Raw genomic sequence first — 19,863 nt, 5'->3', positions numbered from 1 at the left:
TATACTTTTAGGTATCTTCCTATTATAATTTATTTTTAAAAGTTCTTTCATACAAGATTCCATCAATTCCTTCAATAACTATAATCTGAAATGTATCAAAAGATGATAATTGTAAAAGTATGAAAAATTTGGTTTTTGTTTTTTTTTTTTTTTACCTATTGCTGTTTCTGGCATTGCAAAAAGAGACTTTTCAGTAGCCACTCGGAATTGCCCATGAACTGAGAGACCAACTCCCTAGGGAAAAGGCAAAAAATTGTTTTAAAAATACTGCGGGCGTTAAAAAAAAAACAAAACCTCAAATTCACAAACATTATAAACCAAGTAAATTATAGCATATACAAAGATACATATAATATATATTATATATAATTCTTCATAAAGAATTTCTTTAAAGGAATTTCAGGAGATAGACAGGAGGGAAACCCTAAACCACACAATTTCAGAACTTTCTGGGTGAAAAGTACATGGGTACCCCTGATATCTGGAACAGATTTGTTTTAGCTAAAATGTTTTTGATTAGTATCCTGTGTTATGCTTCATGTCCTCTTCCCCAATTACCTCTTATTTCAAACTAGATGCAGCATTATAGAATACTGACTCTTCCCAGAACCACTGAGTATTCTTAGTGGAACCAATCATCAAAAAAGCATAACCAAGCTATTCTAGCAAATTTCAGTAGGCTTAAATAGAATATTAACACATTTTATTTATTCACATAGTTCATCAAATAAAATTAGCAACATCATTTTTCTCAGATACAACACTTAGTAACTATTTAACTCTTAAAATCCATTACTAAACACAAGTTACAAAATAAAAAGATTTGGCTGAAAGTCTGTTTCTGACTTGTTGAATGTCACTGAAAATGACAAACTTAACAGTCATCTCTGAATCAACAGATATATTTGAATAAAATAAGAGGTATACATGTGATTACAAAGTATCCAAGTTTGTCTGTGCTCACATTGTAACATACATTTCCTATGTTATGTTTTTCACATTATTCAGAACTTCTATTAGATTGTTTAGTGCATGTAGCCTGTACAACACAGAGAACAAAGAAAACAGAAATAGCTGGAGAGAGAAAAACAGGCAAATGCACTACTCAGACTTGCCTTAAGCCCACACTTGCAGTTCAATTTTCAGGAAGACAAGCTATGTTGCATTTTTGTCTTTGGATTCCCATTTGTTCCCTGCACTTGTCTCTTAACTGCTCCCTTCTCTTTTCTGGATCTGTTTGGGTGAGTGCCTGTTCTTTTCAATTAAAAATGTCTCTTCACCACATTTTCAGTTAGAACCAGACCCAGATTCTGTCATGATTCAGCATCACACAATAGCTGTCTTAGGCCTTTGGCCTCTAATAAATTCATCCCAATACTGCTGTGTACTTTTTCCTAACACTGCTCTCCCTGATAGTCATTCCCATACTATCTTCTGGAACCCTCATTCCTTTGCAAAAGAACCACTAACAGCCCAAATTCTCTACAGAGGGCCCTCCCTACCCCCTAAATTCAAGAAAGAAAGAAATTTATAAGCCCTGTGCTCTTTCATGTAGAAGCTATAGATCCCATATTCATTGATTCAGTTATTTTGTTTCAGTCATGGCTGATAAAATAATGAACAAAGTCAAAGACTTCAAAATTTTAGTAAGAAGTTATTAATGAAAAGCTTTCCAAATAAGAGGTCATTGACACCAGTACCATTAGGAGCCAATTTAAAATGCCTTTCAATTAAGATGAAATGAAGACCGGGAAAATTCAAGCCACCTGACTTGGAGATACTAAGGACATAAATACTGATCCACGTTGAAAGGGGTGTAGCACTCTCGTGGCAGATTCATATCTAATTTTTGTATCTTATATAAAAGAATCCATTATAGGTTGCTTATATTAAATCCTCCTTGAAATTTCCAAAATTTACCATTACATACTATTAACCATTAATCTTAGCAGATACTCCTTTGCTAGACTAAAAAGGCTTCAGTCTTCAAGTTTTATTATATTAACAACCTGTTATGCACATTCATTCCCCAAATGTAAAATTTATTCCAATTCCTAACTCTCCTCAAATACTCTCCCTGCATCCTACCCAACCCAGCAGTCAAATTTCATTTATCACATAATTATAAATCTCTGTAGCATTTGACAGTGGCTCACCCTCTACTTCAGGAAACACCTGACTTGGCTTTGAGACACTACACTCTCCTGGTTTTCCTTCTAACTCATTAGTTGTTCTTTCTCTTCTCCCTGACATCAAAATGTTGATCTGCCCCAATGATCAGATATCATCCCACTACTCCACTTCACCTGTACTCTGTTCTTTCTATTCATTCCCCAGGTGATCTCTTCCAAGAGCCCCAAGATTTTAAGCACTGTAACATTAACGACAAATTATTTTCCCACTCCTGATTTCTCTAGAATTTTATATCTAGCTGTTTACCTAACATCTCCACCTAAACATCTAATATGTATCTCGATGTTCATGCATCAGAAGTAAACCTCTTGATTTCTCTTTGAACATGCTGCTCCCTCAGTCTTCTCCATCTCAGCAAATAGCACCATCATTCACCCAGCTGCTCAGGCCAAAAATTTCAGCATCATCCTTTCTTTCTGATCTTACAATCTAATCTATGAACCTGTCTTTTTTTCGTTTTTTTGCAGTACGCGGGCCTCTCACTGTTGTGGCCTCTCCCGTTGCAGAGCACAAACTCCGGACGCGCAGGCTCAGTGGTCATGGCTCACGGACCTAGCCCCTCCGCGGCATGTGGGATCCTCCTGGACCAGGGCACGAACCCGTGTCTCCTGCATCGGCAGGCGGACTCTCAACCACTGCGCCACCAGGGAAGCCCTATGAATCTGTCTTGATAGCACTAACTTCAAAATATATCTTGGATTGGGCCACTTCATCGCCACTGTTGCAACCCTAGGTGAAGTCACTATCATCTCTTGCCTGGGTTAGTCTCTCTTGCCTCTGTGTTTGCCACAATCCATCCTCTGCACAACAGCCAAGTAAACTTATTAAATGTAAATCAGTTCATGTCATTCTCCTGCCCAAAACTCTCCAGTGACTCCCCATCCCATGAAAATATTACTGAAATTCCTCATCCTGGCTGATAAGACCCTACGTGATCTGGTCCCTTTCTATCTCCCTGATCTTATGGTCTACCATTCTCCACTTTCCTCACTTTCACTCTTGTCAGCCACACTGGCTTTTTTTTTTTCCTCTTAATTGACATATAATATACAATCGAAAGTACACAAATAGTACAAACAGCTAGCACACAGGTCCAGTGAATTATCCCAAAATGAACACATCCTTGTAACCAAAACCCAGATAAAAATTATCAGAAATTCTTTTATGTACCCTGTCAGCCACTACTCCCTCCCCATCCTTCAGGTAACTACTATCCTGACTTCTAACAAAATGAGATTAACTTTTTCAGGTTTTGATCTTGATATAAATAGAGCCATAGAGTATTATTTATTTGACTTCAGTCAATGTTATGTTTGCAAGATTTATTCATGGGTGTAGCAATAATTTCTTTCATTGTACAGCATTCATTTGTATGAATAAACTATTTTCATTCTACTGTGAATAGCTAGTAGGTTTTTCAGTTTGGGGCTACTGCAAATAACGATTCAATGACCATTCTTACACATGTCTTTTGGGGCATAAGTACACACATTTTGGTTGGGTTGTAAAACTGTTGGGTCAGAGCATTAATTCAATCAACTTTAAAAGACGAGATCAAACAATTTTCCAAAGCAGTCGTACCAATTTCTACTCCAGCAGCAATATGACTTTGTACTCCATATCCTCACCAATGCTTGAAATTGTCTTTCACATTTTAGCCATTCTATATAGATGGCCAACAGGCACATGAAAATATGGTCAACATCACTAATTATTAGAGAAATGCAAATCAAAACTACCATGAGGTATCACCTCACACCAGTCAGAATGGCCATCATGAAAAAGTCTACGAATAATAAATGCTGGAGAGGGTGTGGAGAAAATGGAACCCTTATACACTGTTGGTGGGAATGTAAATTGGTTCAAACACTACAGAGAACAGATGGAGGTTCCTTAAAGAACTAAAAACAGAGTTACCATATGATCCAGCAATTCCACTTCTGGGCATATATCCGGAAAAGACAAAAACTCTAATTCAAAAAGGTACATACACCCCAATGTTCAAAGCAGCATTATTTACAATAGCCAAGACATGGTAGCAACCTAAATGTCCGTCAACAGATGAATAGATAAAGATGTGGTATATATATACAATAGAATACTACCCAGCCATAAAAAAGAATGAAATGCCATTTACAGAAACATGGATGGAGCTAGAGATTATCATTCTAAGTGAAGTGAGACAGAGAAAGACAAATATCAAACATCACTTACATATGAAACCTAAAAAAATAATACGAATAAATTTATTTACGAAACAAACAGACTCACATAGAAAATATTTTAGCCATTCTAGTGAGTATATGTTAGTATTTCATTGTGGTTTCAGTTTTCCTTTTCTTGCTGATTAATCCAATTGAGTGCTTTGTCATGTTTTGGTCATCTGCATATTCTCTTTATGAAATGTCTAATCTATTGCTCATTTTTCCATTGGATTTTCTTATTCATAGGTAGAAATTCTTTCTACATCCTTCATATGATTTCTTGTCAAATATATGTATAGTCAGCTCTCCATATTCACGGCTCCTCATCTGCAGATTCAACTAACCACAGACCAAAAATATTTTCTAAAAAATTCCAACAAAAAGTTCCAAAAAACAAAACTGGAATTTGCTGCATACCAGCACCTGTTTACATAGCATTTACACCGTTTACAACTACTTACATAGCATTTACACTGTGTTAGGTATTGTAAGTAATCTAGGGATGATTTAAAATATATGGGAGGATGTGCGTATGTTACATGCAAATACTATGCTATTTTATACAATGGACTTGAGCATCCTTGGGTTTTAGCATCGGATGGGGGTCCTGGAACCAATCCCCTGCTGAGAACAAGGGACTGTATTCCAAATACCTATTTTCCAGTCTGTGGCTTGCCTTTTCACTCTCTTAATGATGTCTTGGAATGAATAGAGCTTCTTAATTTTAACACAATCGAATTTGTTATTTTTGTTTATGGTACATTTAGTGTAATTTAAGTAATCCTTCCATACCCTCAAAGCGTAGCAGAAACATGTTCCAAACATTCAGGATTTTCTGTCTATTATTGATTACTAGCTTAATTCCATTGGGGCCAGAGAACAGTCTGTAAGATTAATCCTTTGGAATATGCTGAGACTAACTCTATGGCCAATTTTGGTAAATGTTCCATGCACACATGAATTGAACATGAAATCTACAGTTACTGAGTCCATGTTAATTGGATTGTTTATTGGACCATATTAAATCATGTGCATGCATGTAAAATGTATGTGTATATATGTACATATACTGTTTATGTCTCTGCTTCATCTGTCATTGAAAGAAGTATGTTCAAATCTTCTCCTAGGATTGTGGTTTTGTCTATTTCCCCTTTAAGGGCTTTCTACTTTTTTGCAAGATTAAACATTTTTAAATGTTTGAAAATATCACACCAGTAGAGTTATTTCACAGAGGCAGAGGTTTGTTCCCATTGTTTCTCAGTGTCATACTGTACATTATGAAACTCATTAAGCAATTCTGTTCAGCTTCATATTGCTACAAATTGAGAGTTTTAGACAAGCATTTATAAAATATCTTTCTATGGTTGATTAGAGTCAATAAAATTACTTTCAGAATCTGACTACACTGAACTTAAGAAGGTGAAAAGCTGAATAGCTTTCAACAGACTGAACTAAGCCCTATCTGCTAAGAGAATAAGAACTGAAATTGAGGGTTTGCTGAACTGGGCCCCAAAATGTTACACATTAGAAGTTAGGGTGGCCTGGATTCAAATGCTCAGCTTCAAATACTCCCATTCCTGACGGGACTGAGATGATCTGGGATTGCTAGTGCCCTTAGCCTAGATTCCTAATAGAAACGACAGTAGGAAGATTATGCCATACCAGGGCTCAAATAATACTCAAGTAGAAATAACTCAATTAGAAATAACCAGCACTCAATTAGAAATAATCTGACATAAGACCACATGACTAAAGCCTAAGAGAAAAAATACACTCTCAAGATTCACAGGACATACAAATTTAGATTTGTCATACCTGTTTATTATAACTATGAAATGTCCTATATCAAGTAAAAGCTTTTGCCATAGTACCTTATTTGATATTAAAATAGCTGTATCAGTTATTTTAGTGTTGGTAAACACTTTTTCTATTATCTTACATTTAACCCTTCTGTGCCTTATATTTATGGTGTCTCAAGCATTCTGACATTGTTTTTTACTTGGATTATTATTAAACAATCTTCATTGCAGTACTGTACTGACACTGTGAAGATAAAGTAAAATGAATCTGATCCATATTTATAATCTAGTACAGAGAATATTAATATGGATAAGCATAAATAACTGAACATATGAATGTAGTCAAACTCGTATCCTACTTGTTTAAAGTTTGGCATTCTTAAATGCAAAACTTAGGTGATCTAAGACTTTTTTATTTTTAATTAAGAGACTAGAGCTAGATGAGTTTTCACTGTTCAACAAAGGAAAAAGGCTGGTATAGCTTTAAGGCTTTTAAAGAAGATCTCATTATAATTACTTAAAAAGCACAATTAAATCCTTCAAAATGCAAATATGCTTATCAGTAACTAGAAATGAGTATCACTTCTATATTTCCAGATAATATTACTATTCTAGACAAAAAGCACATTTTTAAAAATTGATAATTATACAGATATTTAAAGTTAATTTAATATATAGTCAATTATACCATGATTTATACTAATGGCAAGATTAATCCCCCAACACAAAAACAAAAACACATGTAGAACAATTTAATTTGGTGCCTGAAAAAGAAATGTTCCAGATAATAATACATCAGTGTTAAATTCCCTGATTCTGGTGTCTTATTCTTAAGCAATACACACTGAAAATTTTAGCAATAAAGAATCATCATGTCTTCAACTTTCAAATGGTTCAGAAAAAAATTATTCATAGACACATGTGGGAGAGAAGAAGAGAAAATAAAACAAATGCGGAAATAATAGGGAATGTGGATGAAGGATACACTGGAGTTCTCTGTACTATATTACTAATTGAAATTGTTTCACAATAGTCTTTTTGAGCCAAATGAAAATAAAAATAAATGTTCCAGAGTAACCAGCGCCAACAACCACAGTAAAGAAAACAAACTCAGAAAGGCATACAATGGGGTGATGTGACAAATGCTCACACAAAGAGTCATGAATTTAAATTCTAATCAGAGAGAATGAGTAAGCTCCTGTCCAGAATGAACACTGCATCTCAGTATCAGTGAGTACATGAGAGTCTTCTCTCACCATCATTCAAGATTATAAATGGTTCTTTGAAATTAGGTACATATTTCTGTCAGAAATTCAAATAGATTTTCATCACACATTATGTCACTATGGTATAAAAGTTAATATCATAATCATAAAATAAGTTTCATAATGTATCTCTGGGACCACATGCCTTAGATTAGCAGCCTACCCAGTAAAAAAAGTTATTTTTATTACGCTTCTCACATTAATATTAACAGACTAATATTGCATATTAATAGTATTAACATACCGATTACATAATATTAATGTTTTTTGTTTTTTCGGTACGCGGGCCTCACACTGTCGTGGCCTCTCCCGCTGTGGAGCACAGGCTCTGGACGCGCAGGCTCAGCGGCCATGGCTCACGGGCCCAGCCGCTCCGCGTCATGCGGGATCTTCCCAGACCGGGGCATGAACCCGTGTCCCCTGCATCAGCAGGCGGACTCTCAACCACTGTGCCACCAGGGAAGCCCTATTAATGTATTCTGATAGACTACAGAGAGCATTTACATTATGCTGCTTTGGATGCATATAATTCATGTTATTTTTGGACAAAAATTATATTCAGCAGAAACAAATAACTGCTGTAGAAATATTTAATTTATTTATGAATAAACAGTCTACCATCCTTGGAGGTACAGTTTTACTTTCAACAGAAATATCAGAGAGATATTTGAAAATTGCTGAGAGTAAATCTTAAAAGTTATATGAAAAAAAGCCAGTGAGCAGAAATATAATTCTGGTACCTCATACATTAAAACATAAATTAGAGGGCTTCCCTGGTGGCACAGTGGTTAAGAATCCACCTGCCAAGGCAGGGGACACGGGTTCGAGCCCTGGTCCGGGAAGATCCCACACGCTGTGGAGCAACGAAGCCCGTGCGCCACAACTACTGAGCCTGCGCTCTAGAGCCCACAAGGCACAACTACTGAAGCCCACACACTGCAACTACTGAGCCCACATGCCTAGAGCCCGAGCTCTGCAACAAAGAAGCCACCGCAATAAGAAGCCAGTGCACCACAACGAGAGTAGCCCGCGCAGCAACAAAGACCCAACACAGCCCGAACGCAGCCATAAATTAATTAATTAATTAAAAAAAACAAAACATAAATTAGAAATAACTCTTACGTACCTCCTGGATTCCTGCTCAAGGTATTTGCCTAAATAAGCACATTCCCCCAATATATTATAACATACCACACATTATATTTTAAATGCCTATTATATTTTTTTTGAATTTTATTTTTTATACAGCAGGTTCTTATTAGTTACCTATTTTATACATATTAGTGTGTATATGTCAATCCCAATCATATTTAATAGATGTTTAAAAAGAGAAGCTCTAAGCATCAACTGCCTCATATCATATATTCAAACAATAAGAACTATTATAACAGGAGTACTCTTAATCGACCTCAGATTTACCAACAATTTCCCTTAACTCTGTAAAACTAATATCTATATTAACTAGCATCCTGAAAGCTACTCTCTGGCTACTTTTTTTTTTTATATAAATTTATTTATTTTATTTTTGGCTGCATTGGGTCTTTGGGCAAGCAGGGGCTACTCTTCGTTGCGGTGCCCGCGGGCTTCTCATTGCAGTGGCTTCTCTTGTTGCGGAGCATGGGCTCTAGAGCGCAAGCTCAGTAGTTGTGGCACACGGGCTTAGTTACTCTGCATGGCACGTGGGATCTTCCCGGACCAGGGCTCAAACCCGTGTCCCCTGCACTGGCAGGTGGATTCTCAATCACTGTGCCACCAGGGAAGCCCTCTGGCTACTTTTTGATATACCTGATACTTCTCTGATCTGTTGAGTTCAGAGTTTACCAAACGTCAGTCATAAATAGTTATTTTCATGAGAACCAAGTTGAATACTCTGGAAAAGTATGAAAAAGCTAAGTTACTAAAAAATTTTGGTATAGGGCAAAGACAGTAATTATTTCAAGTGACCATTCTTCATAATAACATTTATTGTTATTCTGAAACTATTATACACATTAGGACAAAGCAAATTTGTCACAATCTTAATGTTATTTTTTTTAAATACAGATTTTCAACATACATGAGAAGAAAGTGACAAATATCAAAGAAGTAAGAATCTTAATTTGAATAGGAAGTACTGAACTCAGGATCTAGGACCTATTTTCTCTTAAAAATAAAACACATATTCTTAGTTCTCTTCAAAAAGGCCTAGAAACAATTACCAACTTAACTAGTGCCCAGATTACTATTGCTAACCATCATTTCCTACTAAAAGTAACCAGGGCTGCCTTGGAAAAACACCCGATTTTAGGTCTGTTGAATAAAATGTACAAAACAAACCTGGAATATGGTTCTTTGCCACAAAGCAAAGAAACTCTCAAAGATTTCTGGGGCACAGAAGCCAACTTGAAGGTTCCCATGACAAGTCCACTCTTCTGGTTTGCCCCTCTGGGCCCCCCTTTTTCAGTGTCTTTTATAGGTTCCTTGTTCCGCCTCTGGCCAATAAACATTTTTTTGTATTCCATTCTGGACTTACTTTGGTTGTCACTCTATTTCTGTCACATTTCCTTGCATTAGCTTTTCTACTGACAAATTTTCAATACAAGTTTCTCTGCTATAACATGATGAGTTACTGAAAAAAATCCTCAGGCTCTACAAAACTGCACAGAGCTTCTAAGAAAAATAGAGTTTTGGCAGTCCACTCAAAACCTATGCAACTTTGTATCCTGAGTGCTAACAGAAAGTATAAATGGTCGCAGGCCAGGGACTTGATTAGGACCACCAGCTCAATATGAACAGAGAATGCCAGTGCAGATATTTAAAATGCACAACAATAAAGTGGAAAGAATGGCAATACTTTAATCAGAGCAGGACTGGCACATGCTGAGACAAAGCAGTGTAAGTGCAGCTATAAGCCAGTGGGACCGCCATTAAACACCAAGTGCCAAGAGTTGAGGGTTCACCTTACGGTGGAGGTCCACCCAGAAACAGGCATTTGTTTGTGTGGGTTTTTTTTTTAATTTTCTTAAAATACAGACAAGAGAATGCCTATTCACAGTACAGGAACTGAGGTAATTAAGCACTCTTTTCCTGTCTAGATGATTATATATCTACTGCCACTATCCTATCTCCCCTTGCCTAGAAAAAACTGCATATGAATCAATATAATTTTTGCATTATCCTAACATCATTTTCCCATTTACCAATCACTTATGAGCTAATTCATGTTGCAGAAGCACACACTTTGGAGCATACTGTGCCTCTGTAAGTCCTAAAGTTATACTTCCTGCCCAAGCAGCACCCTGAGTTCCAGATGTGCATAACCGACAAAACACTTGTTCAGACAAAACACTCCCACGTGGATAAGCCCACAGGTATTTCACACCTAACAAATTAAACTCATCTCCCTTCACTCTCCCCAACCCACTCCCCAGCCACACTTTTTCCCGAATCTTAAGTAAACAGTCCACCATTCAGCCCACTGCCCAGTCTAGAAACCTGGAAGTCATCCTTACCTCCTTCTCCCCTTTATCTCTCACATCCAATACATCATCAAATCCCACCAAGTCTCCTCCTAAGTATCTCCCTTAAATCTATCTAATTTCCGCCCCCCTTCATTATCTCCATGCTAGTTCAAAATCACCATAATCTCCCACCTGGATCCCTGCAAGAGCTTCCTGAATAATCTCTTTACAACCAATCCTAACCTCCCTACAACCTGTTCCTCCCACAAGAGAGTTCTCTGTCTAAAATGCACCATTCAAGCCATTTTCCTGGCTAAAAGCACTTTAAAATGCCTCTCCCTGGGCTTCCCTGGTGGCGCAGTGGTTGGGAGTCTGCCTGCCAATGCAGGAGACATGGGTTCGTGCCCCGGTCCAGGAAGATCCCACATGCCGCGGAGAGGCTAGGCCCGTGAGCCATGGCCGCTGAGCCTGTGCGTCCGGAGCCTGTGCTCTGCAGCGGGAGAGCCCACAACAGTGAGAGGCCCGCGTAAAGGAAAAAAAAAAAAAAAAAAAAAGGCTTTCCCTCTTGATCTCAGGATAAACATCTTATATCTAAGAGGACTGATCTGGCTTCTTGCTTACCTCTCTAACCTCAGAACTGAACCGCTATCTCCTTCATACTCCCAAATCTAGGCACACTTAACTTTCCCAAACATGAATTCTCTCATCTTCACATATACTATTATCTTCTCACTCACACACTATTCTTCTACACTGCATCAACCCCTTAACACGCTTGTACCAACCATAGCGCATTCCTCCACTATCCCACCTTGTTTGTCCCTGGCTGATTCCTCTTTAAGTCTCAGCTTAAATAAAACTTCCTCCAGGGTGCTTTCCCTACACCATCTCCATCACTAAAGTACTCAGACATACACACACAGTTGAGGCCAGTACTCTTATGTATTCCCAGGCAACTCTGTACCTGCCTTACAAGACAGTAAGGTCCATAAGGAAAGAAAATATATCTATCTTGCTCACTATTCTATCCCTAGAGCCTAACCAGTATCTAGTACATAGCAGATATCCAGTAATTTTTGCTGGTTGGGTGAAATAGCTGAGAACAACCTCATATTATTGCTAAAATCATAATGAACCTCTAGTTAGTCTCAAATCTCCTACCTCCATATATCCTTAGGAGAATGAGCTCATTTTATGGCCAAAAGGAGCTCCTCTGCCCCTTTCTTCTCTGTGAAATAATCTGATGCCTCCTCAATAAGACACAGAGCCCCCTAGACCAAAATCATCCAACCCAACATAGTGGGGATAAAATGGAGGCAGGATGAGAATGGCACAGAGGAAAGGTGCCTGCCACTTGACCAAGAACCTAGGGTGCTTTCACATTTAAAAAGGAAATGAACCAAAAACCTGACAAATATGCCCACAGGAAATGGCCAAGGAAATGGAAAAGAACTCCCTGTAGATCTGAGAATCTGCAAGTCTGTGAAAGTTGCCAAGAATACCCACACTCCTGGAAAGTAAAAGTTCTACTTCCCAGAAATCAATACCTTAAAATGGGGATGGAGGATGGGGCAGGGGCAGGCAGGAAAGCCAAGTTCCTGGTTAGTAAATGGAAGCACTTTCCAATTCTCTACTTAGATATGTTTGGGCTAAAAGCCAGGGTGAAAAGAGTAGAGGCAAGGAGAGAATAAAGGGCTCTAATAAGACAGACAAGGGATGAGATGGAGTTAAACAGCATAGGAACATTTGTTAGAGGGTAATCCATTGTGTACTGAAAAATAGAACCCAATGCTTACCTATGAAAAAGGCTCACTGAGAAACTAAATAACCCTAAAAATCTATTATGAGAAATTCTGCAACTAAAAGCAACCCTTACTCTCCCCTAATAAAGCAGAAGGAAATCTAAGTAGAGAGAACCCCATGGGAGAAAGGGAGGCACCTTCCCTTCTCTATCAAGAAAAAGATATCCATCCAGGCTTGGAGAAATGCCAACAGTGAACACAACTGAAAATGAATGCACATAAGTACATATTCTGAACACTTAGAAATCCAAGGGAAATTTCTTCTCTATTCTTCCTTTCACAGATCCTGCCATGTTATTAATCTTCAGTCTTAAAGGAGGCTCTTTTTCATATCTTATTTTTTGGCCATGCCACAGGATCTTAGTTCCCTGACCAGGGATCTAACCTGGACCCTGGCAGTGAAAGCGCTGAGTCCTAACCACTGTACCGCCAGGGAATTCCCCATATCCTTTTTTATCTGATTATTCTTCCTCTCTTAATATATTTTATTGCTTTCTCCACAACACAACTTTGCCTGTCAGTATAGTTCTTTTATTTTTAGTTCCCAGGGCAACTGCACTGCAGTACCTTCCTTTAGTCTCTGACTGATCATCCTTTTTTTTTTTTTTTAAAGATTTTTTTGATGTGGACCATTTTTAAAGTCTGCATTGAATTTTTTGCAATATTGCTTCTGTTTTACGTTTTGGTTTTTTGACCAGGTTGCACGTGGGATCTTAGCTCCCCGACCAGGGATCAAACCTGCACCCCCTGCATTGGAAGGCAAATTCTTAATCACTAGACTGCCAGGGAAGTCCCTGACTGATCATCCTTTATCTTTGCACATTTGCTTCAGGTCTAGTTTCATCACAGTTAACAACTGGCTGCTTCCACCTTAAACTGACAAAGGACAAATAAGAATCAGAGTTCAATGCATACCTGTCTCATATTCATGTATCTGAAATCAAGTAACCTTGATCTACACAAGCAGCCTTAGCAATAAGAATGTCTACCGTTCTTATTAGACAAAAATGCTGTAAGGAAAGAAAATTACAGGACAATATTCCTGATGAACACAGATGGAAAAATCCTTAACAACATATCAGGAAACTAAATTCAACAATACATTAAAAGAATCATATACCATGATCAAGTAGGATTTACTCCTGAGATGCAAGAATGGTTCAACATATGGGAAATCAACGTGATGCACCACATTAACAAAATGAAGGATAAAAATCATATAATCATCTCAATAGATGCAGAAAAAGCATTTGATGAAATTCAACATTCTTTTATGATAAAAAGCCTCAACAAATTAGGTATAGATGGAATGTACCTCAACATAATAAAGTCCATATATGACAAGCCCACAGCTAACATCATACTCAACAGTGAAAAGCTAAATGCTTTTCCTCTATGATCAGGAATAAGACAAGGATGCCCACTCTCACCACTTTTATTCACCACAGAATAGTCCTAGCCAGAGCAATTCGGCAAGAAGAATAAATAAAAGGATCAAAATCAGAAAGGAAGTAAAACTACCTGAAGATGACATGATATATATAGGAAACCCTAAAGATGCCACAAAAAAATGTTTAAAACTAGTAAACAAATTCAGTAAAGTTGCAGGATACAAAATTAATACACAAAAATCAGTTGTGTTTCTGTACACAAATAACTTTCAGAGAGAGAAATTAAGAAAACAATCCCATTTACAATTGGATCAAAAAGAATAAAATACCTAAGAATAAATTTAACCAAGGAGATGAAAGAGCTATACACTCACAACTCTAAGACATTGATGAAAGAAATTGAAGAAGACACATATTATGGAAAGATATTCTGTGCTCACTGATCAGATGAGTATTGTTTAAATGTCCATACTACCCAAAGCAATCTACAAACTCAATGTAATCTCTGTCAAAATTCCAATGGCATTTTTCACAGATACAGGATAATCAAGACCTCAAATAGCCAAAGAAACCTTGAGAAAGAAAAACAAAGCTGGAAGCATCACACTTCCTGACTTCAAATCATATTATAAAGCTACAGTCATCAAAACACTATGGTATTGGCATAAAAACAGACACATAGACCAGTGGAACCAAAACAATAAATAAATAAATAGAGAGAGAGAGAGAGAGAGAGAGAGAACGCGCCCCAAAATAAAACTACACAATATGGTCAATTAATTTTCAACAAAGGAATCAAGAATATACAATGGGGAAAGGAATGTCTCTTCAATAAATGGTGTTGGGAAAACCAGATATCCACATGGAAAAAAATGAAACTAGACCTCACTCTATACACAAAAATCAGCTCAAAATGGATTAGACTTGAATGTAAGACCTGAAATCATAAAACTCATAGAAGAAAACATAAGGAATAAGCTCCTTCATACCGGTCTTGGCAATGATTTGGGGGATTGACACCAAATGCAAAGGCAAAAAAGCAAAAATAAACGTGAACTGCATCAAATAGAAGCTTCTACACAGCAAAGGAAATCATCAACAAATGAAAAGGCAACCTATGACATGGGGGAAAATATCTGCAAACCATATAACTGATCAGGGGGTTAATATCCAAAATACACTCAGCCCTCCATACCCACAGATTTAACCAACTATGAATTCAAAATATTGAGAAAAAAACTCCAGAAAGTTCCAAAAAGCAAGATTTGAATTTTGCTGTACAACAGCAACTATTTACATTGTATTTTCACAGCATTTACACTGTATAAGTAACCTAGAGATGATTTAAAGTATATAGGAGGATATGCATAGGTTATATGCAAATACTACATCATTTTGTAGTAATTCTTCTCATAAGAACATGTCTCAGTGACATTAATTGTGGCTAAACTCAATCTGATTCAGTAGCTCCCATTTAACTGAGCACTAGTCAGTTTTCCACGTGGCTGGTTTGTATCCCAAAAAGTCTTTTGGAGATTGTATATGCTCACTGTTTCCAATCCAGTTCCCACTCCTTCTCTATTCATTAGAGTATACCCCTTCTAAAGTATGCCTTAAAACTTTTAATTTTCCATTATATTGATCACAAAACCCTTTTGCTTGCAGCATCTTTAGGACACTCTGAGAAACGCAAAAACAATACCATATTGTAAACATATTTTGAGTTGGCTTGGGGGAGCTAATTTTGTTTCTACTGTAAAGTGCATTGGTGGGAAAAGAAAAGGGAGGAAGGGACAAAGAAAGGGAAGAAGGAAAAGGAAAAAAACTTAAAAGTTTTTTAAATCCAATTCAGTTGGGAGGGAAATGTAGGCAGTACTACACATACAGAATAAAAATAAGAATTTTTTCTGTTCTATAGCTACTTAAAATTAATTTTAACTTTTAAAGCAAATTTGCCTTTCCGTTATATATTAACTTGAGAAAATATGACTAGATTTTTAAAATAAAGGGTAAAGGAAATTAAAAATCTTCCTTTTTAGGAAACAATGAATTATTCTTTCAAATTGCTATTCAAAAAAATTTTCGTCTCTTTCAAAAACATTGTAATGACATAATCTTACATATTTTTAATCAACCAAGTGGAGAACCACTCAGAAACATTTTTTACTGTATACCAAAATATCAAGTAAACATTTGAATTTCTGAAATCTGAAACATAATAGAATTTAGTTATCCCCTCTACAAAGTGCTGTGTTACTCTTCATGGTAAACAACAAGAGACAGTAAAACTGTCACTTTTCATTGCTGGAAAAATATTTTTTTCTATAGTAAAAAATAAAATTAAATAAAAATGAAGCTCTATGGCGCCATCTTTTGGATTGTTCAAGTTTTCTTATAATTCTTTCTTATAAGAAACAATTCATTGATCAGAATCAAGATAAAGACAGAGACAAAACTATTTGGCTACCTTTTCGTAAGCTATATTTGCCCTAGCTTAGTCTCATACTTTTATATTAGGATTTAAAACATATCCATAAAACAATTACCTATAATACTAAAATTCTACTAAAAATTCTGAAAATAAAGGCCTTTTGAATTAACAAACTGCATGTTCTCAACACTTTATGGCAGTGGTTCCGAAAGTGAGGCACCCCCACTAACACGAGCATCATCAACATCATCTGGGAACTTTTAGAAATGCAAATTCTTAGGCCACACTTCAAACTGACTAAACTGGAACTGGGGGGGGCGGTGAGAGGAGTCAGCCTTTTTTTTTTTTTTAAGTCCACCTTTATTTATTTTTTTATTATATTTTATTTTTGGCTGTGTTGGGTCTTTGTTGCTGCGCGCGGGCTTTCTCTAGTTGCGGCGAGTGAGAGCTACTCTTCGTTGTGGTGCGCAGGGTTCTCATTGAAGTGTCTTCTCTTGTTGTGGAGCATGGGCTCTAGGCGCACGGGCTTCAGTATTTGCAGCATGTGGGCTCAGCAGTTGCAGCATGTGGGCTCAGCAGTAGCGGCACGTGGGCTCAGCAGTAGCGGCACGTGGGCTCAGCAGTTGCGGCACGTGGGCCCTAGGGCGCACAGGCTTCGGTAGTTGCAGTGCGTGGGCTCTAGAGCACAGGCTCTGTAGTTGTGGTGCACGTGCTTAGTTGCTCTGCGGCACGTGGGATCTTCCCAGACCAGGGATCAAATCCGTGTCCCCAACATTAGCAAGCGGATTCTTAACCACTGCACCACCAGGGAAGTCCCGAGTCTGCCTTTTAACAAGCTCTTGGATTCTGATAACCTGTGAGAACCACTGCCTTCCAGCCCTTGGATTTTGATTTGAGCTAACCTGTGAGAACCACTGCCTTTTTGAAAAAGGTCCACAGCTAACACTGAACTATACACTAGTTGGGAATTGCTAGTAGTTCAGCAGTTCCTAACCTTAGTTTCACATTGGGATTACAAGGGAGCTTTAAAAATACCCGAGTCCTGCTCTAATATGTGATTAATGGTTCGGGAGGTAAGTAAAGCCTGGGCACCAGGGTTTCTGAAAGACTCTCAAGTGATTCTAAAATGCAGCCAAGGTTGAGAGCCAAAGATCTAGAGGATTACATTTTCAAAAGCTAGAGTTCACTGAGTCTTATATTAAGCAATGTTTGTAAATGAGACATGAAAAGTTAGTCTTCAAAACCAAGATACATATAAAATCCCATTACAAGAAAAAAGAACTGATTCACTTCCAGTCTGTAAATTTTACTCCTTCAAAGGCTACAAAGATGTTTTTTAAAGCAGAATTTTTAAAATAATTTATTAAATCTATACTGTGCATTCCCTAGTTGTTATGAGCATGCTAAAAAAAAGTAGTCCTCACCTTTACAGACCATCTAATATACTTGGGCATATTTCATAATAACTGACAATAAAGAATAAATGTCAAATTTGGAGTAAAGATTGAATGCACTGAGTCAATGAAGGAAAAAAATCACATCTAATCATAGTGGTATTTAAGACTGTTAAAAAATATAGGGGAGAACTTTCAGTCTTTAAAGATGAATTAGATGTAGAGTACATATGGGGAGTTGTAGGTGGCAGACCTGATAGAAGAAAAGACACATAGGTTTTTTTTTTTTTAGGGGCAGGGCTGACAATATGTAATATAAAAGAACCTTTCTCACTGAGGGGCTCGTCATCTGAACCAGAGATCACTGCAAAAGACTTAAGTATTTTCTCAGTTTTTCCAAGCATGGTATGTAACTGGTACCATTCTAGAATCACAGGGCAGAAATATGAATGCAGTTAATTCATTACATACAATCGATGTCTTGGGCACTAGTTCCCACTTAACATGACTCAATCACTTGGAGGACTTATTAAAACACATACTACTGGGCTCCACCCTTAGAGTTTGACTAATGTTTGTTCTCATCATTTTTATCCTTGTCCTTTCTTGGTGAGAGCTTCTCAAGTTTGTCCTCCACAGACACAAGTTCATTAACTGTAATATGAAATTCAACTCCTTCTTATCTATGACCTTCAAAGTGGAATGTCAGGTTCTGCTATTGCATTTTAGTTTCCAGTCATCCTTCCTATGTTGCCCGTTCCCCCTTGTAACCTGCTGCCCTTTCATCTAAGCTTGTTGTCTACTTATGGGCTGTCTTTCCTATTTCATTGGAGCCACATCATTTTACATGTTATTAAGTATGCCCAATGTTTTTTTGTTTGTTTTCATTTTTTTCTGGTTCCTTTCACATTCATAGGGGGCTCTTCCTTCAAAGCTTCAGATTATGTTCCTTCCTTTTGTTCTGCAGAGTTTTTTCAGGGAGCTCTTATTTTTCCCATCTTAGCATTTCATTGACAAAGAAAGCACAATCAACTCACGCTCAGTACCTGCCACAAGCTGAGAGGTACAGACTGCCCTTGATCCTGCTCCTAACCACAGGTGCTAATGGAAGCCCTTTCCCAAAATGATGTGCAGGATCTAAGCAGTTCTGATGGATAGGGTGTGTGGGATTAACAGATGCAAACTATTATGTGCAGAATGGATAAACAACAAGGTCCCACTGTATAGCACAGGCAACTGTATTCAATATCCTGTCATAAACCATAAGGGAAAAGAATATGAAAAAGAATATATATATATGTATAACTGAATCACTTCGCTGTATAGCAGAAATTAACACAATATTGTAAATCAACTATACTTCAATAAAACAAACTCAAAAAGAAAGATCTAAGCAATTCCAAGTGCCCAAGAGACTTCATCTAGTGTGTGGTTTTCCTAGAAAGAGGGGGACATCTCCCAATGACTAAATGTTTGAAATACTTAAGTTCAATCTTTGAAATTCCACCCTTCAGCTTCCTACTACCTTCTTCAATCCTACCTCTTCCTGCCATGAAGACCTATTCTGACCTCTCACTTCTTTAAAGGCTTGTCTTTGTTGTAGCGTGCCACACATTGGAACACTTTTTCTGTAATTATTTCATGTTCTCTCCAACTCCCTATAAAACTATTCAAAGCCAGTGAAATCTAAGATTTATTTATTTTGCATCTGTGCTATTACAAAGATTTGTCAACTGATAGAAATGCACTTTCAGAGAACTTCAAAAAGTATCCAAACACTTTCACTAAGGTGAGATTTTGTGCAGTAGAGATAACTTAGGAACCACATCTCCACTATTCAGAGTCTAAAAAACCCTCAACATTCCAGTTTCTTTTCTGAAGCTGTTGAAAGCAATCTGTTTACTTATAAGTAGAAAAAGGGCTCTACATAAGAAAAAAAAAGAA

General features: G+C 37.3%; 1 protein-coding gene across 1 annotated transcript in view; it reads right to left on the bottom strand.

Moving 5' to 3' along the window:
- Positions 1 to 19,863, bottom strand: part of HIBCH (3-hydroxyisobutyryl-CoA hydrolase) — an 87,981-nt gene that overhangs the window by 37,970 nt on the left and 30,148 nt on the right. The window contains exon 7 of the mRNA XM_024733646.1: positions 156 to 234. Within this exon, the coding sequence (XP_024589414.1) occupies positions 156 to 234 (79 nt within the window). The remainder of the gene's footprint in view (positions 1 to 155; positions 235 to 19,863) is intronic.

Source organism: Neophocaena asiaeorientalis, unplaced genomic scaffold, assembly GCF_003031525.2.
Source record: "Neophocaena asiaeorientalis asiaeorientalis breed wild unplaced genomic scaffold, Neophocaena_asiaeorientalis_V1.1 scaffold24, whole genome shotgun sequence".
Taxonomy (NCBI): Eukaryota; Metazoa; Chordata; class Mammalia; order Artiodactyla; family Phocoenidae; genus Neophocaena; species Neophocaena asiaeorientalis.
Note: the sequence above shows the minus strand (reverse complement) of the source record. Positions and strands in the feature narration are given on the sequence as shown.